This window comes from Ylistrum balloti, unplaced genomic scaffold (assembly GCF_031769215.1).
Source record: "Ylistrum balloti isolate Yb309-2 unplaced genomic scaffold, AGI_CSIRO_Ybal_v1 Utg370554, whole genome shotgun sequence".
Classification (NCBI taxonomy): domain Eukaryota; kingdom Metazoa; phylum Mollusca; class Bivalvia; order Pectinida; family Pectinidae; genus Ylistrum; species Ylistrum balloti.
In genome coordinates this window covers 147197-173334 of record NW_026782349.1, presented here as the reverse complement: position 1 = coordinate 173334, position 26138 = coordinate 147197, and the positions used below count along the sequence as shown (strand labels likewise).

The 26138-nt window shown below is 35.0% G+C and overlaps 1 protein-coding gene across 1 annotated transcript; it reads left to right on the top strand.

The window, feature by feature from the left end:
- Positions 1-84: 84 nt before the first annotated feature.
- On the top strand, positions 85-24492 carry LOC132556176 (pre-mRNA-splicing factor SLU7-like). Its single transcript, XM_060220566.1, has 14 exons — positions 85-187; positions 1459-1697; positions 2610-2760; positions 3466-3546; positions 7321-7485; positions 7602-7796; positions 8340-8437; positions 8820-8887; positions 9080-9276; positions 9686-9790; positions 12205-12312; positions 14797-14865; positions 15701-15838; positions 23346-24492. The coding sequence occupies exons 2-14, from the start codon at positions 1531-1533 to the stop codon at positions 23517-23519; spliced, it is 1716 nt and encodes a 571-aa protein (XP_060076549.1). The 5' UTR covers positions 85-187; positions 1459-1530; the 3' UTR covers positions 23520-24492.
- The last annotated feature ends 1646 nt before the right edge of the window (positions 24493-26138 follow it).

The following is a 26138-nucleotide window of genomic DNA, read 5'->3' as shown; positions in this document are numbered from 1 at the left end:
TCCGGAATTGAAATCCAATTCAATTTCATTTTACAATTTTTTGTTTTTTGTCTAGGTTATTCAGACGCTTAGTAAAAGAACCAGTACCAACGTTTCGAACTACGTTCGTTCAATGCAACGCTACCTACGGACGGAGTGAATCACCTTATCTGGACAATGAAGTTTACTATAAAATGACTATAAATTGGTAAGAAATTGTAAATATAGTAGGCGGGTTCAGGAGTTGTGGGTTTGCCACATAAGATATTTCTCGTGTAATTTTCGTAGATGTATCATTGACGCATTGGTTTCGGATTCCTTATGCTGGAACCTATCTTGATTGGTCTGGTCTTCATGCCATTAAATTGAATAAGTCTTTAAGCACTTTGCTCTTTTTTCATTAATCTTTCCAATAAAAAATATCACATATATTTGAGACCGTATTATCATTCATTAGCATGATAATATAAACTGTGTCTACAAAGGTAAACAATATTGATGAAATAATTATGAAAATATTGAATATCAAATGTCCTACAGTAGAACTTTAGGGAACCCCTTCTTCATGGGGCAAGTAATTTGGTACTGTATGGAACCCTTTCTTCATGGGGCAAGTCATTTGGTACTTTAGGGAACCCCTTCACGGGGCAAGTCATTTGGTACTTTAGGGAACCCCTTCTTCATGGGGCAAGTAATTTGGTACTTTAGGGAACCCCTTCTTCACGGAGCAAGTCATTTGGTTCTGTTGGGAACCCCTTCTTCATGGGGCAAGTAATTTGGTACTGTATGGAACCCCTTCTTCATGGGGCAAGTCATTTGGTACTTTAGGGAACCCCTTCTTCACGGAGCAAGTCATTTGGTTCTGTTGGGAACCCCTTCTTCATGGGGCAAGTAATTTGGTACTGTATGGAACCCCTTCACGGGGCAAGACATTTGGTACTTTAGGGAACCCCTTCTTCATGGAGCAAGTCATTTGGTACCAGGTTGCTTTTGTACGTCCAAAAAAAATCGTTTCAGCATTATTAAAAATGTTTTAATTTAGGTATTTAGTTAGGGTTTTTAAGGTTTTTTATCATTAATAAATATTGCTTATTCCGTATCTGAAAAACTGTTCACTGAAAATGACACTTTAGCTGTGTAAACCATCTCGCAAGTACCAAAACAACTGGATGCCAAAACCACTTGGTACCAAAATAACTAGAATTCCTTCTTCACATCAGCCCATTTGCTAAGTCTCTTGCCTCAATCTGACCTGCTGCTTTATGTTACTCAGATAGCTGTTGATGAAGTCAATAGCTGACTTATATGTTATTACCCAATTCAAAAGCATGTAGCTTCCCAAGAATCAGATTTTTAGAAATGCAGTCAAACTTTAGCTAATATATTCATGTAATATAGATGCTATTAAAGTTTTAATCATGTACATGTATGTTGTGATATAGAAGCAATCTGATTCATTTGTTTTATTTTCATTTGCAGAAACCAAATCTTTTATCAACTAAAGATATTTTAGTAAAGAATCACATCAGTTTTTACAGTCTCTCCTTTATCATGGCAACGGGTGGCTTGAACTTGCCACCCTCTGTGGTGGCAAGGAAGGCCAAAATGGAGGAGAATGAGCCACAGAAAATGTCACGAGAGGATTGGAGAAAGGAAAAGGAGCTGGAGGAGATGAGGAAGGCAGGAACAGCTCCAGCCATGAAGGATGAGGAGGGCAGGTTGGTAGAATTACTTTGTGTATTCTCTGTAATCATTGAAATTTTGAGTGGATTAGTAATGAAAGACAAGTATAGAATGCTGTCGTATTCATCCATACATAACCTTAGGTCTTGTTATAAGCCCACCCACATCTGTTTCATTGAATAGGAATGCCATCAGCTTCTATAGCATGGTCCTGTAATAAGCTTATCCTTCTACTTTAGTCTTAGATTAATAGAATCTGTTACCTGTATGTATTCAAGATTAATTTATCTCAGTTCTCTCGGCATCGCCGCAAATGAGATGTTACAGAATATCAGTCCTCTACTGAAATAAATCAACCTCATGCATATATGGGTAATGGATTCTTTTTCTCATACATTATTTTGTTAGAATTGCATAAAACTTTCACAGCTAGGTTAATTTCCAGATTCTTCTATATGGTTAGGTTTTCCTCCCTTCACAGTTATATGTCAGAAAGACATTTGAATCATTGCAACGTCATTTGGCGCCAAATATCATGTTAAGATACAAGATTGGTTGGAAGAGTAAAAAAATGTAGCACTATGTTGCACATAAGATGTTTTAGCCTCCTGGAATTTTGCATGATAAATACATTAGGGGTTACTCAGTTATCTGCTTACTACATATTCAGCAATTATAATGGATTAACAAATTCATCATTGGGCTAATTTGCCACTAACTGATAATACACTAAAATTTGATTGTGATGAAAAAGTGTGGTTACAGTATTTACTTAACTATGCACATACATACATTTACATATAGATATTACTCTAGAATGTTGTAGGTTTCTACTTCTTCTTGTTTCATAATTCAACTTTAAAAACTTATCTTGTGAAGTAATTGTATTTTTTTTAAATTAGGATTTTATAACTCAATCTGTTTCTGTCCTTATTTTGTGATTACAGGGATATCAATCCCCACATCCCTCAGTACATCATGCAGGCACCCTGGTACTTTGGAGCAGAGGCAGCTACACTCAAACATCAGCGCCAACAGCCAGAGAAACTCAAGGAATATTCTAAACTAGGAAAACTGGTCAAAAAGGGAGTAATAGAGGTAGGGTTACCAGGAATATACCAAAAAGTGAAAACTGGTCAAAAAGGGAGTAATATAGGTAGGGTTACCAGGAATATAGCAAAAAGTGAAAACTGGTCAAAAAGGGGCGTTAAAGAAATAAGGTAATACAGGATATAGCCAACAGGGAAAACTGATCTAGAAGAGAAAAAACATAGAGGTAGGGTTATAAGGGATATAGCAAATGTGGAAAACTGGTTTAAAACAGAGATATAGAAGAAGGTTACAAGAATATACTAACAAAGAAAACTGGTCTATAACAGAGATATAGAGGTAGGGTTACAAGGAGTATAGAAAACATTGAAAACTGGTAAAAAAAGGGAATAAAAGAGGTAGGGCTCTAAGGAATATAACAAACAGTTAGGGTTTTAAGGTAAAAACAACTTTGTTCCTTGAATTCATTAACAAATGGACATGGAATCTGATGTTATGCATACTACATGTGTAAGCAGCTGATCTAAAAGTATTTCTTCTTGCTGAAAATAGGCATATCAAAGTGGACACAGACGATTGAAAATCATGGAAAAAGTAACAAGATTTGCAGTGTATTATAACATCTATAAATACTCTTTCATCACAACATGAACATATGTCCTGTTGTATCCATATATTAAGTTTTGTCACTTGAGTAATGCATACAAAGTTCCATGCCTGTTTGTGATATACTCTTCGTTGTTTTATTCTTAGGGCTCTGTTGCAACAAAATTCAGAAAAGGTGCTTGTGAAAACTGTGGAGCCATGACACATAAAAAGAAAGATTGTGTTGAGGTAAGAATTTTATGTAACAGAAAATTGTGTTGAGTAAATAGTAATTTTTATTACATAATGAAAGCCATTAGCAGGATTTGTACTTTTCTTTAATTATTAATGTGGCAGGATTAACTTTTAATATAATGTGAATTGTATTGTCTCCATAATTGTTAAATCTTGTTTATTAGTTTACGTCTATATATAGTGTCATGTGGTCATTGGTTAGCTTAATTTTGTCTTACGTTACAGTCCTATGTCTTATTTTATTGGTTCTTTGGATTTCCTGGTTTTTGTAAATTCCGGTCATTGTTTGACTGACTGACGGGTGGATCGGACACTTTGTAATCGTAATCTTGAAATACCTACAAACTAGTAAAATTTTACCTAACTAAGGAGCGGTCAATGTCAATATGTAGACATATCTGTTTGTCAGTGAATTTTGTGCCACACACAGAGTTCATACTCTTCCGATTCTGCAGTAAATTATGGTCGGAACTCGTCAAAGGTTTCGTGTTATCATTTGAACCTGTAACACTAATAACTTCTAAATGTATTAAAATGTATGTTACAATTATAGATATATACAAATGTATTCCATAGTGGTTGATTTTTATGTTACATATATATATACACATCTGATACATATATGAATGACTTAATGTCGAAAAACACAACACAGTTACTAAGTTTGTCTTATACCCAAACCTGTTAATGTCTAATACCCTAACCTGTTAATGTCTAATACCCAAACCTGTTAATGTCTAATACCCTAACCTGTTAATATCTAATACCCAAACCTGTTAATGTCTAATACCCAAACCTGTTAATGTCTAATACCCAAACCTGTTAATGTCTAATACCCTAACCTGTTAATATCTAATACCCAAACCTGTTAATGTCTAACACCCAAACCTGTTAATGTCTAATACCCAAACCTGTTAATGTCTAACACCCAAACCTGTTAATGTCTAGTACCCTAACCTGTTAATGTCTAATACCCAAACCTGTTAATGTCTAATACCCTAACATGTTAATGTCTAATACCCAAACCTGTTAATGTCTAATACCCAAACCTGTTAATGTCTAACACCCTAACCTGTTAATGTCTAACACCCTAACCTGTTAATGTCTAATACCCAAACCTGTTAATGTCTAATACCCTAACATGTTAATGTCTAACACCCTAACCTGTTAATGTCTAACACCCTAATGTCTAATACCCTAACCTGTTAATATCTAATACCCAAACCTGTTAATGTCTAATACCCTAACCTGTTAATATCTAATACCCAAACCTGTTAATGTCTAATACCCTAACCTGTTAATATCTAATACCCAAACCTGTTAATGTCTAATACCCAAACCTGTTAATGTCTAATACCCAAACCTGTTAATGTCTAATACCCTAACCTGTTAATATCTAATACCCAAACCTGTTAATGTCTAATACCCAAACCTGTTAATGTCTAACACCCAAACCTGTTAATGTCTAACACCCAAACCTGTTAATGTCTAACACCCAAACCTGTTAATGTCTAACACCCTAACCTGTTAATGTCTAGTACCCTAACCTGTTAATGTCTAACACCCAAACCTGTTAATGTCTAACACCCTAACCTGTTAATGTCTAACACCCTAACCTGTTAATGTCTAATACCCAAACCTGTTAATGTCTAACACCCAAACCTGTTAATGTCTAACACCCTAACCTGTTAATGTCTAGTACCCTAACCTGTTAATGTCTAACACCCAAACCTGTTAATGTCTAACACCCAAACCTGTTAATGTCTAACACCCTAACCTGTTAATGTCTAATACCCAAACCTGTTAATGTCTAATACCCAAACCTGTTAATGTCTAATACCCTAATGTCTAATACCCAAACCTGTTAATGTCTAATACCCAAACCTGTTAATGTCTAATACCCTAACATGTTAATGTCTAATACCCAAACCTGTTAATGTCTAATACCCAAACCTGTTAATGTCTAACACCCAAACCTGTTAATGTCTAACACCCTAACCTGTTAATGTCTAATACCCAAACCTGTTAATGTCTAACACCCAAACCTGTTAATGTCTAACACCCTAACCTGTTAATGTCTAGTACCCTAACCTGTTAATGTCTAACACCCAAACCTGTTAATGTCTAACACCCAAACCTGTTAATGTCTAACACCCTAACCTGTTAATGTCTAATACCCAAACCTGTTAATGTCTAATACCCAAACCTGTTAATGTCTAATACCCAAACCTGTTAATGTCTAATACCCAAACCTGTTAATGTCTAATACCCTAATGTCTAATACCCAAACCTGTTAATGTCTAATACCCAAACCTGTTAATGTCTAATACCCTAACATGTTAATGTCTAATACCCAAACCTGTTAATGTCTAATACCCTAATGTCTAATACCCAAACCTGTTAATGTCTAATACCCAAACCTGTTAATGTCTAATACCCAAACCTGTTAATGTCTAATACCCAAACCTGTTAATGTCTAATACTCAAACCTGTTAATGTCTAATACCCAAACCTGTTAATGTCTAATACCCAAACCTGTTAATGTCTAATACCCTAACATGTTAATGTCTAATACCCAAACCTGTTAATGTCTAACACCCTAACCTGTTAATGTCTAACACCCTAACCTGTTAATGTCTAATACCCAAACCTGTTAATGTCTAATACCCTAACATGTTAATGTCTAACACCCTAACCTGTTAATGTCTAACACCCTAATGTCTAACACCCTAACCTGTTAATATCTAATACCCAAACCTGTTAATGTCTAATACCCTAACCTGTTAATATCTAATACCCAAACCTGTTAATGTCTAATACCCTAACCTGTTAATATCTAATACCCAAACCTGTTAATGTCTAATACCCAAACCTGTTAATGTCTAATACCCAAACCTGTTAATGTCTAATACCCTAACCTGTTAATATCTAATACCCAAACCTGTTAATGTCTAATACCCAAACCTGTTAATGTCTAACACCCAAACCTGTTAATGTCTAACACCCAAACCTGTTAATGTCTAACACCCAAACCTGTTAATGTCTAACACCCTAACCTGTTAATGTCTAACACCCAAACCTGTTAATACCCAAACCTGTTAATGTCTAATACCCAAACCTGTTAATGTCTAACACCCAAACCTGTTAATGTCTAACACCCTAACCTGTTAATGTCTAGTACCCTAACCTGTTAATGTCTAACACCCTAACCTGTTAATGTCTAGTACCCTAACCTGTTAATGTCTAACACCCAAACCTGTTAATGTCTAACACCCAAACCTGTTAATGTCTAACACCCTAACCTGTTAATGTCTAATACCCAAACCTGTTAATGTCTAATACCCAAACCTGTTAATGTCTAATACCCTAATGTCTAATACCCAAACCTGTTAATGTCTAACACCCAAACCTGTTAATGTCTAATACCCTAACCTGTTAATGTCTAACACCCAAACCTGTTAATACCCAAACCTGTTAATGTCTAATACCCAAACCTGTTAATGTCTAATACCCAAACCTGTTAATGTCTAATACCCAAACCTGTTAATACCCAAACCTGTTAATGTCTAATACCCAAACCTGTTAATGTCTAATACCCTAACCTGTTAATGTCTAATACTCAAACCTGTTAATGTCTAATACCCTAACCTGTTAATGTCTAATATCAAAGCATGTACTTCATGTGGAATACTACTGTAATCTGCACATAACAAACAACTTCAACATAAGAAAAACCTTCAATGATCATTGATTTATTTCCTACTTTAGAGACCAAGGAAAGTTGGTGCTAAGTTTTCTGGTGACAATTTTGCTCCAGATGAGCACATTGTGCCAGTTCTGGAGCATGACTTTAGTGGGAAGAGGGACCGATGGAATGGCTACGACCCTGATGACCACCAGCGGATCCATGAGGAGTGGGCCAGGGTAGAGGAGGTATGATGTACATTTTGTTAAAGGAAGACTACTATATCTGTTTGTTATATTTATCATCCAGGTCAAGGAAGATGTGGACATTATTTGGTTGTAATTCTTGTATTTGTGATCTGCAGGCAAAACGTATGTTGAAAGAGGAGAAACTTGATGCTTCCTTCAAAGCACAGGAAGGGGAGGAGCGGGAAGTCAGGGCTAACAACAGCGAGGATGAGGATAAGTATGCTGATGATGTAGACATGCCTGGACAAAAGTTTGAAACTAAACAGCGAATTACTGTCAGGAATCTCCGTATTCGTGAAGACACAGCTAAGGTTAGCTTATTTGAAAATATACTCAAATTTGAGTTTCAAAAGAATACAAAATATGTTTAGATACGAAGTTTGACCACATACAAAATATTCTGTTTTAATTAGGGGTTGAATTACATACAAAATAATTCATGTTTTTTTTCCACAATCCTCTTCAAATGAAATTCAAGCATATGTCTTGTACATACAAGAATGTACATTTGTATTCAAAACATTATACAAATGTAGTATAATATTTTTGCATAAAGTTTGATGTAAGTGTATGCATTGAGGTATAACTATGGCCAGCACAAGTCAGTGTTTTGTGATGTGTACAAATGAGGTTTAACAGGATTTTGTAGTCAAGTTTAATTTTACTGAGAAACAAAAAAGAAAGGATTGTATTATATTGTCAGAAATTCATAAGTACATTGTCCTTTTTAACTTGCTCATGTTCATAATGGACTACCTTTTCTCTAAAATCTAGGATGTCTTCAGTTTTGTCTTTTGTGACTCGCTGAGATCACAGCTATAAAGGTTTTTATGTTTATTCTTGCTACTTTGTAGTATCTCTACAACTTAGATCCAAACTCAGCCTTCTATGATCCCAAAACGAGATCCATGCGACAGAACCCATTTGAAAATACAAGTCGTGACCAATCTGAGTAAGTATTAACAGCCACTCTTATTATTCATCAAAGTTTTAAAAGTTGAGGTTAAAAAATAGTGATTCTAGACCCCACAGATGACTTTGGGTTTCTGTTGGACTGATGACCAAAAAATGACAAAACTTTTATAATTTTAAATTTCTTTTTTTTCTACAGACATTTTGCATTAGTAGTGTTATTGCCCTGAAACCTGATGGAAAATGGAAACTTTTGAACTTAGAAAAAATGTTTAATATCAAGTATTTTATTTTTGATCTAAAACAAATTTAAAGTTACAGCATCATAATGTGTGTTTTGGCGACAGATAAAAATTTCTTTAAATTCTGTCAGTTTTAACTTTGTGTGAAAATTGTACAATGAAGACTATTTATTCTTGAAGGGTTAAATTTACTGGGGATAACTTTGTACGGTTCTCTGGTGATGCTCATGAATTCTCCAAAAAGCAAGGTGAGTAAGATTGTATGGTATCATTTGAATATCAATGCATGAAGGTTTAATTCAATGCTAATGACTGTAAACTTTCTTGTGAAAAGAAAACTACCATCTTTCTTCACTTTGATGAAAAAACCCTTTCTAGTGTTAATTTTTTTACTGTAGAAATGTGTAGTGTCTGACTAATAACATTGATTATGTATACAGTATTTGCATGGGATGCATATGAGAGTGGAACTGAAGTCCACCTCCAGGCTGATCCTACCAAACTTGAGCTGTTGTCCAAGGAGGTGGACAAACGCAAGGACACTTTCAAGACTACCGCCAAGGATAGTATCCTGGCCAAGTATGGTGGAGAGGAACACTTGGAGGCGCCCTCTAAACAGCTGCTGCTGGCACAAACTGTATGTGAGAGTTGATGAGTTACAGGATGATGATAATATACATATACAGATACCAGTATCCGTAAATTAGCTTCACCTTACAGCAAGTCCTCGCCTCTGATAAGTTCTTACAACTGCTTCTGGTTATGATTTATCTAATTTTAACTTTTGAAGTAGTTTATATGTATAGTGTTTCTATACTTTATTTAATGTTTAATAAAATTAAATACAACACTCTACTTTGTTAGTCAAAAAGTGATATAAATGATGAAAAAAATGTTTGTACACTTTTCACATGCATTTTAATTTCTGACAGTTGACAGGTACGACATTTAATGGAAGATATGGCTAGGTAGAGATGTGGAAGAGGAGAGTAATACCCTTTATTTGTCTTGTGTAAAATAAAAATACATTGTTTTTCTGTTTGCAGGAGAATTATGTCGAGTACTCACGTCACGGGACAATTATTAAAGGCCAAGAAAAGGGAGCAATACGGTCAAAGTATGAAGAAGACATGTACAACAACAATCATACAGTGAGTTGTGAACAGCTGTGTCTCAGTTACAGTGAGTTGTGAACAGCTGTGTCTCAGTTACAGTGAGTTGTGAACAGCTGTGTCTCAGTTACAGTGAGTTGTGGACAGCTGTGTCTCAGTTACAGTGAGTTGTGAACAGCTGTGTCTCAGTTACAGTGAGTTGTGAACTGCTGTGTCTCAGTTACAGTGAGTTGTGGACAGCTGTGTCTCAGTTACAGTGAGTTGTGAACAGCTGTGTCTCAGTTACAGTGAGTTGTGAACTGCTGTGTCTCAGTTACAGTGAGTTGTGGACAGCTGTGTCTCAGTTACAGTGATTTGTGAACAGCTGTGTCTCAGTTACAGTGAGTTGTGGACAGCTGTGTCTCAGTTACAGTGAGTTGTGAACAGCTGTGTCTCAGTGTCAGAGTACAAATACAGCAATACAGTCAGAATGAAACTCTACAGTCAAAATATAACCTTCCAGACTCTCACAGACAAAAACCACAGAAAATACCTGAAATGTTACTACCACATTTATATAGTATAACAACATACAAATCTAAACACACTTGACCAATAAACAACCAAACATACAGTAAAATACAACCATGTTCTCGACAGACAAAGATGAAGTAGATGGTTGGTCATTACAAGCCGGGATGGTAGGTTTTGAGTTTTATTAAATTGAAAACTGATGATGCCAGTTTAACCAGTTATGGCTTCAATGAGGCAGTAAAACACATTGATACACAGATAATGTAAAAGCATCACCTGAGAATAGTCTAACGAGACCACAGATACGGTCTGTGAAGTTGGAAGATGAGATTTGCACAGGACAATGGTATTTCATATCTGGATGGGTTTCTTAATCAGGTATTGACTTATTGTTGATTACAGTAAATGTTCAATAATATTTCGTAAACAAATAAGTTTCAATTGGGAACAAACATAAATCACTACAATCCAGCTAAACGTAAAGTTTAACCTTCAGAATAATTCAGTATTTCATAGTATTTGTATTTGTGCAGAACAGGACATAACGTCCAAAATGTGAAAATTATCGGCCTAAAAACAACCTCTAAAAACTCAAATATGCGCCTACGTACAGAGGTAGCTGTTATACCATTCCCAAACACGACAGAGCCAGAAGGACTAAATATTAGGCATGGTTAATCTACAACGGATACATCATAATGTTTCTGTGAAATTAAACTGGACACTGCAAGTGCATACATGTTCATTATATAATGTACATATATAAGGTATATATCATTGCATCATTTTCTACAAAATGTGAAACAAAATTGTACCACCACTTGTGAGCTGTCTTGAAGGACATTGATAACAATTTTGGTACTTATCTTTAAAACTCATCATTTATAGTTACAATATAGATTGTGCTAAATTATAAATATTGGTAATGATAGATTAGAGGTGTTTTATTGTACATGATTTATACTATATATCTGCTTTTTATCACCTATCAATAATAATAGCAGGGAACCATTTATTTCTATAATGTAAACATTACATCATCATTAGCTGTGCAGCACATGTATCTATGATGTCATGTCAGAACAACATGTAAAGTTACTAAGCTTTCTCTTTGTTTTTTGTTCTGAACACCTACCTAATATGCCGAAAAATGTAAACACCATTAAAATCTGCCGAGATCTTCTGAGAATGTTGTCCAGTTCTCTAATTCGTCTACATTGTTAGTGCTTGAACTGGACTTTGTATTCCCCAAAGAATTCATTCTATGGAAGATTTACCATTTATACTGTCTGCCTGTGTAGTGATGTTGGATTTTTATTCTGTTGCATTGTATTTGGTAGAGTTACTGCCCCTTGTTTTTGTCAAAAGATCTCCTTGTTTAACCAGTTTCTTTGACATTGATAAGTTTTTCAACCATAACATTTTGAGATTTTAATTTTAATTTAAGTATTTTGATTCAACAATATTCATTGCCCTTTGTTTTTATAAGCATTTTAATCTTGTCCAGACATTCCTTCTCGTAGTTTTCACCCCATCTCTTCACATGGTATGCTGTAGTTTATCAGCAAAACATATAACACTCTTTTTCCTCCTGATACGTAGACTAAATATCTCCATTTCCATATTTACTTGATTACAATACAATAGATCCTGAAGGTTCTCTGACATGGTGTACATTGATTTGCCTCACAATGCTCTTGTTGGAGGAATTATTGACTGTTTACCAACATTCTAACTTTGTCTGGCAACATCTTTTGTGACCTGTTTCTTTCAAACTGTTAGGCATTATAACCATGGCATGAAAATGTGTTTTCCTGAATGGCATTCTGATTCAACAATTTTGAAAGAGTTATTGCCCTTCATTGTTTTTAATGGTGTTTTAATGAAAGAATTATCGTTTCATCTATGAAAAATGGTAATGGAAATTTCTTTATTTTTAGAGTGTCTGGGGATCATACTGGAAAGATGGTCGCTGGGGTTACAAGTGCTGTCACTCATTAGTGAAGGAAGCTTATTGTACTGGGGAGGCTGGTAAAGAAGCTGCACAGGTAAAACTTTTATTGTACTTGGAAGGCTGGTGAAAAGGCTGCACAGATAAAACTTTATTGTACTGGGAAGGCTGGTAAAAAGGCTACACAGGTAAAACTTTATTGTACTGGGAAGGCTGGTAAAAAGGCTGCACAGGTAAAACTTTTATTGTACTTGGAAGGCTGGTAAAAAGGCTACACAGGTAAAACTTTTATTGTACTTGGAAGGCTGGTAAAAAGGCTACACAGGTAAACATTTATTAAACAGGGGAGGCTGGTAAAGAAGCTACACAGGTAAAACATTTATTGTACTGGGGAGGCTGGTGAAAAGGCTGCACAGATAAAACATTTATTGTACTTGGAAGGCTGGTGAAAAGGCTACACAGGTAAAACTTTTATTGTACTTGGAAGGCTGGTAAAAAGGCTACACAGGTAAAACTTTTATTGTACTTGGAAGGCTGGTGAAAAGGCTACACAGGTAAAACTTTTATTGTACTTGGAAGGCTGGTAAAAAGGCTACACAGGTAAACATTTATTAAACAGGGGAGGCTGGTAAAGAAGCTACACAGGTAAACATTTATTGTGCTGGGCAGGTTGATAAAGAAGCTGCACAGGTAAACATTTATTGTACTGGGGAGGCTGGTAAAGAAGCTACACAGGTAAACATTTATTGTACTGGGGAGACTGGTAAAGAAGCTACACAGGTAAACATTTATTGTACTGGGGAGACTGGTAAAGAAGCTACACAGGTAAACATTTATTGTACTGGGGAGGCTGGTAAAGAAGCTACACAGGTAAACATTTATTGTACTGGGGAGACTGGTAAAGAAGCTACACAGGTAAACATTTATTGTACTGGGGAGACTGGTAAAGAAGCTACACAGGTAAAACATTTATTGTACTGGGGAGACTGGTAAAGAAGCTACACAGGTAAACATTTATTGTACTGGGGAGACTGGTAAAGAAGCTACACAGGTAAACATTTATTGTACTGGGGAGACTGGTAAAGAAGCTACACAGGTAAACATTTATTGTACTGGGGAGGCTGGTAAAAAGGCTGCACAGGTAAAACTTTTATTGTACTGGGGAGACTGGTAAAGAAGCTACACAGGTAAACATTTATTGTACTGGGGAGGCTGGTAAAAAGGCTGCACAGGTAAACATTTATTGTACTGGGGAGACTGGTAAAGAAGCTACACAGGTAAACATTTATTGTACTGGGGAGACTGGTAAAGAAGCTACACAGGTAAACATTTATTGTACTGGGGAGACTGGTAAAGAAGCTACACAGGTAAACATTTATTGTACTGGGGAGACTGGTAAAGAAGCTACACAGGTAAACATTTATTGTACTGGGGAGGCTGGTAAAGAAGCTACACAGGTAAACATTTATTGTACTGGGGAGGCTGGTAAAGAAGCTACACAGGTAAACATTTATTGTACTGGGGAGGCTGGTAAAGAAGCTACACAGGTAAACATTTATTGTACTGGGGAGGCTGGTAAAGAAGCTACACAGGTAAACATTTATTGTACTGGGGGTAAAAAGGCTACACAGGTAAACATTTATTAAACAGGGGAGGCTGGTAAAGAAGCTACACAGGTAAACATTTATTGTACTGGGGAGACTGGTAAAGAAGCTACACAGGTAAACATTTATTGTACTGGGGAGGCTGGTAAAGAAGCTACACAGGTAAACATTTATTGTGCTGGGCAGGTTGATAAAAAAGCTGCACAGGTAAAACATTTATTGTACTGGGGAGACTGGTAAAGAAGCTACACAGGTAAAACATTTATTGTACTGGGGAGACTGGTAAAGAAGCTACACAGGTAAACATTTATTGTACTGGGGAGACTGGTAAAGAAGCTACACAGGTAAACATTTATTGTACTGGGCAGGTTGATAAAAAAGCTGCACAGGTAAAACATTTATTGTACTGGGGAGACTGGTAAAGAAGCTACACAGGTAAAACATTTATTGTACTGGGGAGGCTGGTAAAAAGGCTGCACAGGTAAACATTTATTGTACTGGGGAGACTGGTAAAGAAGCTACACAGGTAAAACATTTATTGTACTAGAAAGGCAAGTGGCTGCAACGGTAAACAAGTCATATACTGGGTAGACTAGTAAAAAGGCTATAGAAGAAAACATTAATTCTTCTTGTAAGATTGGTGAAGAAGCTGCACACATAAACATTTATTGTTTTAAAATATCCAAGGGGAAATTCATTGATAAGCTATACAAAAGGTTGACCTAGATTTGTCTCTGAAGATTAGCTTTGTTCAGTTGATAAACTGATATAATTCTAATTCCTTGTAAAATTGGTGTAAACTTTATATCATAAGATAAATGAAGACTTTGATACAACTTGATTAGAATTCTGATATTGGTACAAGATAGTGTCTGTAGAATACAATTTTATAGCCGCACCATGGTCAGCAATGTTTGTCAGTATAACTTTAAACAAGATAAAGAACGAGAATGATGTTTGAATTTGTATTGTTGTAGAACCTCTTAATGATAGAGAATCAGGACAATACAGGATCTGAAGAAGAGGCCCCCAAGTCACTATTAGAGGTGAGTGGACAATGATACATATCTTCAGTACAATTTGGGCATAAAGACAATCAGAATTCTACTGTCATGACCAGTTAATGTGAAGAACTTTGGAAATAAAGGCTGGTTTACTTACCACTTGCCTTTGACTATAATTGCCATATTTATAATGTAAACAAATTCTGCACAATGCATACCAAAAATGTTGCACCCTCTGATTAAAGTCTGAGAAGATATGTATCAAATTCTTTTTTGGTTCTAGTCAACTTATTTTATCCAGCCTTACATACCTAGTTATAATAATAAAAAAAATAGGTTTTTGTTAGTGTAACCCTGGTCGCTTTACACTACTTAGCTAGAGAGATCTTCTCTGTAGCTTGATTATTTGAATGTATAAGTCCAGTTACCCAGAGGTCCTGGGTTCAAATCTTAGTGGCGGTATTGAAATAGATAATGATTTACTTTATGTTGGTGCATATGTAGGGACTCAGGAATACTACTTTGTGTTACTTTAACAACTGTAACTCCTGGAAACTCAGTGATGAGTTATTTCCTGGAGGGTGGTTATGTAACCCTGGTAAAATACTAGCAGCAATACTCAGGGTATTCAGCTGGATGAGATAGAGCATCTCTGTAGCTTGATCAGGTTAGCTCTATATCAGAAAGCCAGAGACCTTGCGTTCAAATTCTAGTGCAGGCATTCAAATAAGTTATGACCTCAGTTTTGTTTGTGTGAACAGAACAGACTAAATATTACTCAGTTAACAAAAACATTTCACAATGACTTTTATTCATAATGTTTGATATTTAATATGATAACCTCTATGGAGATTGTAGAAAAATAATTTTTGTTTAGCAACACCAAGAAAAATTGAAAGAGAAAGATAAAAAGAAAAAGAAGAAAAAGAAAAAGAAGAAACATAAGAAAAGATCATCAAGTAGCAGCAGTGAGGAGGAGGATGAAGACAAAGTGAAGGAAAGGAAATTAAAGGAGGTAAGGGTAACTTGTTGGTGATGACCACACGGTCAATGTGTGTTTAAAGATAATAATGTTAGTGATGGTCACAGGGTGTGTGTGTGTTTGTTTAAAGATAATAATGTTAGTGATAATCACAGGGTGTGTGTGTGTTTAAAGATAATAATGTTAGTGATGGTCACAGGGTGTGTGTGTGTGTGTGTTTAAAGATAATAATGTTAGTGATAATCACAGGGTGTGTGTGTGTGTTTAAAGATAATAATGTTAGTGATAATCACAGGGTGTGTGTGTGTTTAAAGATAATAATGTTAGTGATGATCACAGGGTGTGTGTGTGTTTAAAGATAATAATGTTAGTGATAATCACAGGGTGTGTGTGTGTGTATGTTTAAAGATAATAATGTTAGTGATAATCACAGGGTGTGTGTGTGTGTTTAAAGATAATAATGTTAGTGATAATCACAGGGTGTGTGTGTGTGTGTGTTTAAAGATAATAATGTTAGTGATAATCACAGGGTGTGTGTGTGTGTTTAAAGATAATAATGTTAGTGATGATCACAGGGTGTGTGTGTGTTTAAAGATAATAATGTTAGTGATGATCACAGGGTGTGTGTGTGTTTAAAGATAATAATGTTAGTGATAATCACAGGGTGTGTGTGTGTGTGTTTAAAGATAATAATGTTAGTGATGATCACAGGGTGTGTGTGTGTTTAAAGATAATAATGTTAGTGATGATCACAGGGTGTGTGTAGTGTGTTTTTATCACAGTGTGTGTGTGTGTTTTTAAAGATAATAATGTTAGTGATAATCACAGGGTGTGTGTGTGTTTAAAGATAATAATGTTAGTGAAAATCACAGGGTGTGTGTGTGTTTAAAGATAATAATGTTAGTGATGATCACAGGGTGTGTGTGTGTGTATGTTTAAAGATAATAATGTTAGTGATGATCACAGGGTGTGTGTGTGTGTTTAAAGATAATAATGTTAGTGATGATCACAGGGTGTGTGTGTGTGTGTATGTTTAAAGATAATAATGTTAGTGATGGTCACAGGGTGTGTGTGTGTGTTTAAAGATAATAATGTTAGTGATGGTCACAGGGTGTGTGTGTGTGTTTAAAGATAATAATGTTAGTGATAATCACAGGGTGTGTGTGTGTGTGTTTAAAGATAATAATGTTAGTGATAATCACAGGGTGTGTGTGTGTGTGTGTTTAAAGATAATAATGTTAGTGATAATCACAGGGTGTGTGTATGTTTAAAGATAATAATGTTAGTGATGATCACAGGGTGTGTGTGTGTGTTTAAAGATAATAATGTTAGTGATGGTCACAGGGTGTGTGTATGTTTAAAGATAATAATGTTAGTGATAATCACAGGGTGTGTGTGTGTTTAAAGATAATAATGTTAGTGATGATCACAGGGTGTGTGTGTGTTTAAAGATAATAATGTTAGTGATGATCACAGGGTGTGTGTGTGTGTTTAAAGATAATAATGTTAGTGATGATCACAGGGTGTGTGTGTTTTTAAAGATAATAATGTTAGTGATAATCACAGGGTGTGTGTGTGTTTAAAGATAATAATGTTAGTGATGATCACAGGGTGTGTGTGTGTTTAAAGATAATAATGTTAGTGATAATCACAGGGTGTGTGTGTATGTTTAAAGATAATAATGTTAGTGATGGTCACAGGGTGTGTGTGTGTGTTTAAAGATAATAATGTTAGTGATGATCACAGGGTGTGTGTGTGTTTAAAGATAATAATGTTAGTGATAATCACAGGGTGTGTGTGTGTTTAAAGATAATAATGTTAGTGATAATCACAGGGTGTGTGTGTGTTTAAAGATAATAATGTTAGTGATGATCACAGGGTGTGTGTGTGTGTATGTTTAAAGATAATAATGTTAGTGATGGTCACAGGGTGTGTGTGTGTGTTTAAAGATAATAATGTTAGTGATAATCACAGGGTGTGTGTGTGTGTGTGTTTAAAGATAATAATGTTAGTGATAATCACAGGGTGTGTGTGTGTTTAAAGATAATAATGTTAGTGATGGTCACAGGGTGTGTGTGTGTGTTTAAAGATAATAATGTTAGTGATGATCACAGGGTATGTGTGTGTTTAAAGATAATAATGTTAGTGATAATCACAGGGTGTGTGTGTGTTTAAAGATAATAATGTTAGTGATGATCACAGGGTGTGTGTGTGTTTAAAGATAATAATGTGTGATAATCACAGGGTGTGTGTGTATGTTTAAAGATAATAATGTTAGTGATGGTCACAGGGTGTGTGTGTGTGTTTAAAGATAATAATGTTAGTGATGATCACAGGGTGTGTGTGTGTTTAAAGATAATAATGTTAGTGATAATCACAGGGTGTGTGTGTGTTTAAAGATAATAATGTTAGTGATGATCACAGGGTGTGTGTGTGTGTATGTTTAAAGATAATAATGTTAGTGATGGTCACAGGGTGTGTGTGTGTGTTTAAAGATAATAATGTTAGTGATAATCACAGGGTGTGTGTGTGTGTTTAAAGATAATAATGTTAGTGATGATCACAGGGTGGGTGTGTGTGTTTAAAGATAATAATGTTAGTGATGATCACAGGGTGTGTGTGTGTGTTTAAAGATAATAATGTTAGTGATAATCACAGGGTGTGTGTGTGTGTTTAAAGATAATAATGTTAGTGATGATCACAGGGTGTGTGTGTGTGTTTAAAGATAATAATGTTAGTGATGATCACAGGGTGTGTGTGTTTAAAGATAATAATGTTAGTGATGGTCACAGGGTGTGTGTGTGTGTTTAAAGATAATAATGTGTGTGTGGGTGTGTGTGTTTAAAGATAATAATGTTAGTGATAATCACAGGGTGTGTGTGTGTGTTTAAAGATAATAATGTTAGTGATAATCACAGGGTGTGTGTGTGTGTTTAAAGATAATAATGTTAGTGATGATCACAGGGTGTGTGTGTGTGTTTAAAGATAATAATGTTAGTGATGATCACAGGGTGTGTGTGTTTAAAGATAATAATGTTAGTGATGGTCACAGGGTGTGTGTGTGTGTGTTTAAAGATAATAATGTTAGTGATGATCACAGGGTGTGTGTGTGTGTGTGTGTTTAAAGATAATAATGTTAGTGATAATCACAGGGTGTGTGTGTGTATGTGTTTAAAGATAATAATGTTAGTGATAATCACAGGGTGTGTGTGTATGTGTTTAAAGATAATAATGTTAGTGATAATCACAGGGTGTGTGTGTGTATGTGTTTAAAGATAATAATGTTAGTGATAATCACAGGGTGTGTGTGTGTTTAAAGATAATAATGTTAGTGATGATCACAGGGTGTGTGTGTGTGTGTGTTTAAAGATAATAATGTTAGTGATGATCACAGGGTGTGTGTGTTTAAAGATAATAATGTTAGTGATAATCACAGTGTGTGTGTGTGTGTTTAAAGATAATAATGTTAGTGATGATCACAGGGTGTGTGTGTGTGTGTGTGTTTAAAGATAATAATGTTAGTGATAATCACAGGGTGTGTGTGTGTATGTGTTTAAAGATAATAATGTTAGTGATAATCACAGGGTGTGTGTGTATGTGTTTAAAGATAATAATGTTAGTGATAATCACAGGGTGTGTGTGTGTTTAAAGATAATAATGTTAGTGATAATCACAGGGTGTGTGTGTGTTTAAAGATAATAATGTTAGTGATGATCACAGGGTGTGTGTGTGTGTGTGTTTAAAGATAATAATGTTAGTGATAATCACAGGGTGTGTGTGTGTTTAAAGATAATAATGTTAGTGATGGTCACAGGGTGTGTGTGTGTGTTTAAAGATAATAATGTTAGTGATAATCACAGGGTGTGTGTGTATGTTTAAATATAATAATGTTAGTGATAATCACAGGGTGTGTGTGTTTAAAGATAATAATGTTAGTGATGGTCACAGGGTGTGTGTGTGTGTTTAAAGATAATAATGTTAGTGATGATCACAGGGTGTGTGTGTGTGTTTAAAGATAATAATGTTAGTGATAATCACAGGGTGTGTGTGTGTGTTTAAAGATAATAATGTTAGTGATAATCACAGGGTGTGTGTGTGTTTAAAGATAATAATGTTAGTGATGATCACAGGGTGTGTGTGTGTGTGTGTTTAAAGATAATAATGTTAGTGATAATCACAGGGTGTGTGTGTGTTTAAAGATAATAATGTTAGTGATGGTCACAGGGTGTGTGTGTGTGTGTGTTTAAAGATAATAATGTTAGTGATAATCACAGGGTGTGTGTGTATGTTTAAATATAATAATGTTAGTGATAATCACAGGGTGTGTGTGTTTAAAGATAATAATGTTAGTGATGGTCACAGGGTGTGTGTGTGTGTTTAAAGATAATAATGTTAGTGATGATCACAGGGTGTGTGTGTGTGTTTAAAGATAATAATGTTAGTGATGATCACAGGGTGTGTGTGTGTGTATGTTTAAAGATAATAATGTTAGTGATAATCACAGGGTGTGTGTGTGTGTTTAAAGATAATAATGTTAGTGATGGTCACAGGGTGTGTGTGTTTAAAGATAATAATGTTAGTGATGATCACAGGGTGTGTGTGTGTGTATGTTTAAAGATAATTATGTTAGTGATAATCACAGGGTGTGTGTGTGTTTAAAGATAATAATGTTAGTGATGATCACAGGGTGTGTGTGTGTGTATGTTTAAAGATAATAATGTTAGTGATAATCACAGGGTGTGTGTGTTTGTTTAAAGATAATAATGTTAGTGATGATCACAGGGTGTGTGTATGTTTAAAGATAATACTGTTAGTGATAATCACAGGGTGTGTGTGTGTGTTAAAGATAATAATGTTAGTGATGATCACAGGGTGTGTGTGTGTTTAAAGATAATAATGTTAGTGATGATCACATGGTGTGTGTGTGTGTATGTTTAAAGATAATAATGTTAGTGATGGTCACAGGGTGTGTGTGTATGTGTTTAAAGATAATAATGTTAGTGATAATCACAGGGTGTGTGTGTGTGTGTGTTTAAAGATAATAATGTTAGTGATAATCACAGGGTGTGTGTGTGTGTGTGTTTAAAGATAATAATGTTAGTGATGATCACAGGGTGTGTGTGTGTTTAAAGATAATAATGTTAGTGATAATCACAGGGTGTGTGTGTGTGTTTAAAGATAATAATGTTAGTGATGGTCACAGGGTGTGTGTGTGTGTTTAAAGATAATAATGTTAGTGATGATCACAGGGTGTGTGTGTGTGTTTAAAGATAATAATGTTAGTGATGATCACAGGGTGTGTGTGTGTTTAAAGATAATAATGTTAGTGATGATCACAGGGTGTGTGTGTGTTTAAAGATAATAATGTTAGTGATAATCACAGGGTGTGTGTGTGTTTAAAGATAATAATGTTAGTGATGGTCACAGGGTGTGTGTGTGTGTTTAAAGATAATAATGTTAGTGATAATCACAGGGTGTGTGTGTGTTTAAAGATAATAATGTTAGTGATGGTCACAGGGTGTGTGTGTGTGTTTAAAGATAATAATGTTAGTGATAATCACAGGGTGTGTGTGTGTATGTGTTTAAAGATAATAATGTTAGTGATAATCACAGGGTGTGTGTGTTTAAAGATAATAATGTTAGTGATGATCACAGGGTGTGTGTGTGTGTTTAAAGATAATAATGTTAGTGATGATCACAGGGTGTGTGTGTGTGTTTAAAGATAATAATGTTAGTGATGATCACAGGGTGTGTGTGTTTGTTTAAAGATAATAATGTTAGTGATGATCACAGGGTGTGTGTGTGTGTTTAAAGATAATAATGTTAGTGATGATCACAGGGTGTGTGTGTGTGTTTAAAGATAATAATGTTAGTGATGATCACAGGGTGTGTGTGTTTGTTTAAAAATAATAACGTTAGTGATGATCACAGGGTGTGTGTGTTTGTTTAAAGATAATAATGTTAGTGATGATCACAGGGTGTATGTGTGTGTTTAAAGATAATAATGTTAGTGATGATCACAGGGTGTGTGTGTGTGTTTAAAGATAATAATGTTAGTGATGATCACAGGGTGTGTGTGTTTGTTTAAAGATAATAATGTTAGTGATGATCACAGGGTGTGTGTGTGTGTTTAAAGATAATAATGTTAGGGATGGTCACAGGGTGTGTGTGTGTGTTTAAAGATAATAATGTTAGGGATGATCACAGGGTGTGTGTGTGTTTAAAGATAATAATGTTAGTGATGATCACAGGGTGTGTGTGTGTGTGTTTAAAGATAATAATGTTAGGGATGATCACAGGGTGTGTGTGTGTGTGTTTAAAGATAATAATGTTAGTGATGATCACAGGGTGTGTGTGTGTATGTTTAAAGATAATAATGTTAGTGATGGTCACAGGGTGTGTGTGTTTGTTTAAAGATAATAATGTTAGTGATGATCACAGGGTGTGTGTGTGTGTTTAAAGATAATAATGTTAGTGATGGTCACAGGGTGTGTGTGTGTGTATGTTTAAAGATAATAATGTTAGTGATAATCACAGGGTGTGTGTGTGTATGTGTTTAAAGATAATAATGTTAGTGATAATCACAGGGTGTGTGTGTATGTGTTTAAAGATAATAATGTTAGTGATAATCACAGGGTGTGTGTGTGTATGTGTTTAAAGATAATAATGTTAGTGATAATCACAGGGTGTGTGTGTGTTTAAAGATAATAATGTTAGTGATGATTACAGGGTGTGTGTGTGTGTGTGTTTAAAGATAATAATGTTAGTGATAATCACAGGGTGTGTGTGTGTGTTTAAAGATAATAATGTTAGTGATGATCACAGGGTGTGTGTGTGTGTTTAAAGATAATAATGTTAGTGATGATCACAGGGTGTGTGTATGTTTAAAGATAATAATGTTAGTGATGATCACAGGGTGTGTGTATGTTTAAAGATAATAATGTTAGTGATGATCACAGGGTGTGTGTGTGTTTAAAGATAATAATGTTAGTGATGATCACAGGGTGTGTGTGTGTTTAAAGATAATAATGTTAGTGATGATTACAGGGTGTGTGTGTGTGTATGTTTAAAGATAATAATGTTAGTGATGATCACAGGGTCTGTGTGTATTAAGATAATTTGGTTTGTCTTCAGGTAAACACAACAAACATGAGGAATAGGAAAACAAGAACAGAATAACATAGACTTACAGTAATGAAACTGATGGATTGAGATTTTGCAAAATCCCCTGGTAGTGGTGGGATTCAACAGTCAACATGATATTCTAAGAAAAGACAATAGGCTGGCGAAAATGTACACACATTTTACTGCAGCGATACATTAGTCTTATCTACCCTAAAATTTTTGTACTGTTTAATCTAGAGGACAGAAATATTGTCTCTGTGTTACCATTGATATTAGACAAATAATGAAATTGTCCTTTTCCCTAGCCAATTGAATAAAATGGAAAACCATAAAACAAATCAATATATTACCATCTTTTCTTCAATTTTGCAAATTTTGTAATTTTTGCTGTATGTGTTTTTATTTCTGTCATAAGGCATTGAAAAAGGAAGAGGATCACCAAAAGAAAATGGAGCAGTTGATGAAGATGGACGAGAGGAAACGTCCATACAACAGCATGTATTCAGAGGCTGCCCCCACTGAGGAAGAGATGGAAGCTTGGCGACTCAAACAGCGACGTATGGACGACCCCATGTCCCACTTTTTGTAGCAAATCTGTCACCCAACATTGTTATCTTATGCCTAAATATGTGACAAGATTTGTAACGCTTAACATCTGTGGAATGTGCTGCCTTTCAAAGAAAATCTGGAAATTTGAAAATACACATAGAATTGAAGAGAATTTAATGAAAGAAGCCTTATTGTATTGGTAAAATGGTTGAATATTTGTTCAGTGCGTTGGGTAACATTTTTATTTTGATCATGGTTTACTGCCAGACATTGCATGTATGGATCATATCTGAAACACAGAGTTGGAATTCAGAAGTAAAGATTGGAGTGTATTTGTTTAAGTCTGTCAATTTACAAGGTTATAGTTCAGGAACAATTGTAAGGTCTCTACTCTGAGGATTGGTGAAACTTCAAGAATTAATAGATAATAATTGAAAGCTTATGTAACTCTGTTGCAAAAATAATGTATGTAAAATAATTCTAGAAATTCATACCCTTGTTGGATTTATTGAATTTTATTGTAGAAGTGAGCTCTTCAAAATTGTGTGTAGAATTTCAGAGGTTGGTTATAAGAGGAAGTTAGTGTTGTTACATGGACATGTTAGAGATGATAAAAATAAGATTTAGTTATAATTAACTACGAAGTGGTAGTTGTTGTAAGAATGTGACTAAACTAATGACAACCATAGAGTGTGAATTCAAGCTTACTTTCATTAAAGTATGACAGAATTAAAAGTCATTGTAACATCATATATTCATGAAAATATAAAAATGATATAATTGTCAATCATACAGAACATTGTAAATATTTACAGCTGTACATATTGAACAAACTGAATAAGTTTGATTGATACAGAAATTTTTAACAGTGACGAGGCAGAAACTCTACAACGTTGACGTGATGTTCTACCCAAGTCAGCTTTTTCTTGTACATATCACTCTTGGATCATTCATTTTCATATTTACAACATTGTCATCAATTCATAAATAAATATCAACATTGCCGATTCCCACACTGTTACTTATCACTTTTGTTTACTGTGTATTAAATTCTCTAATTCATTTGAGATATAGTGAGAATTTTCACTGTATACTCTTTATACCCTGAAGCTATCCAAATGATGAAATAAACCTGACAATCTTTATTTCTCAATGTTAGGATACCCAATTTCTCCCACATTTCAGAGGAGGCATGATGACTCATTCAGCCTACATGGCCCTTATCGACTGTCCAACTTATCGCTTTACCATCTGACACATTGAAACAAACGATGGGAGGTAACTCTGGGAGACCAGAATGCTTAGTGTTGGTTTTCTTTACCTCAGTTGAAGATTCAATGTTAATGGTTTGTCACTCCTTTGTCTTGGTGGTTTGTGTTTCTCAGCTTCCTGAAATAGACACTGTCATGGTTGTATCCTTAGGCAAGACACTTTACTCTAAATATTCAGAATGCCATGCACTTGGCCTCCCTTATGTTGTTCAGACAGATAGATGCCAGGTATTAAAAGGGGACTCTACCTCAAGATGACAATGTCCGTTCACAGGGCAATTAATCCAACAAATGAACAAGCAATTACACATTTCATACATATATCCCTTTTTTTGGGAGGGGGAAATAGGAGAGATAAATTTTTGATAAAGTTTTGAAGAATATGCATTATTCATCTGCTATTGGCACTTATCATCTTTTTGTGTGAAGAGTCATTAGGAAATTTTTAATATGTAATTATTCTATTACCCCTCTCATTAAGGTTACATTCATGTCACAATAGCTGTACCATAGAAAAGAATGAAAAAAGAAATCTGTTACCTCTGTGTAATGTAGACAGAAAATAATTATAGCTTCAAACATTCTATCTTTTAGTTTAGATGTATCTGTGTTTGTCTAAATGAGGTGAAAGTTTCCAGTCCTTATCTGTAACAAGGTGAAAGAAAAAGGCATTACCACAGCATCATTTAATTAACCACTGCTTTGACATATATATGTGATCTGTTGAAGCAGTCCTTTTACTTGGATGTTTCTGCACCGCCGAAAGTAAAACAATATAAACGAGACATCAATTCGGCAAAAATACAGTATCCATCAGAAAAATACTCCACTGCACCAAGAACATTCAAAGCAACACTAACCAGTCTATTAAAGAGGCATGTACCCATCAATATCTATAATGGTCCTAAGGGTTCCGACTATCTATCAGACATCGAGGGAAGACAAATTAAAACTGCGGATAGATAGTCAGAACCCTTCGCGCTATAACAGTACTTACCAGAAACTGAAAAAAATATTGAATGAATACGTACACTACCATGAAAATTGTTGGCCAAAAAATGCAAGGTTAAAGTTTTGCTTTAGTATCACCATTCGAAAAGATTTCATTTGAAATTTAAAAAAGCATGAACGATGTTGCCATGGAGCCAAGCATTGCTTCTGTAAAAAGGTCGTTTCTAGGCTTTGATATAAATCGTCATAGGGTTGTCGTGTTCTCGCTTTATATCATCTGTGTTGTCTTAGATACTGAATATAGGATTTCTGAAGTAACTTGATATTTTGATGAAATACGTACAAACTGCGGATTATTTCTCCGTGATGCTCAATTGCAGTGGGTTACTCCGGGATAAGTAATTATCGACCGGTTATAGGATTAAATTCTTAGTAGT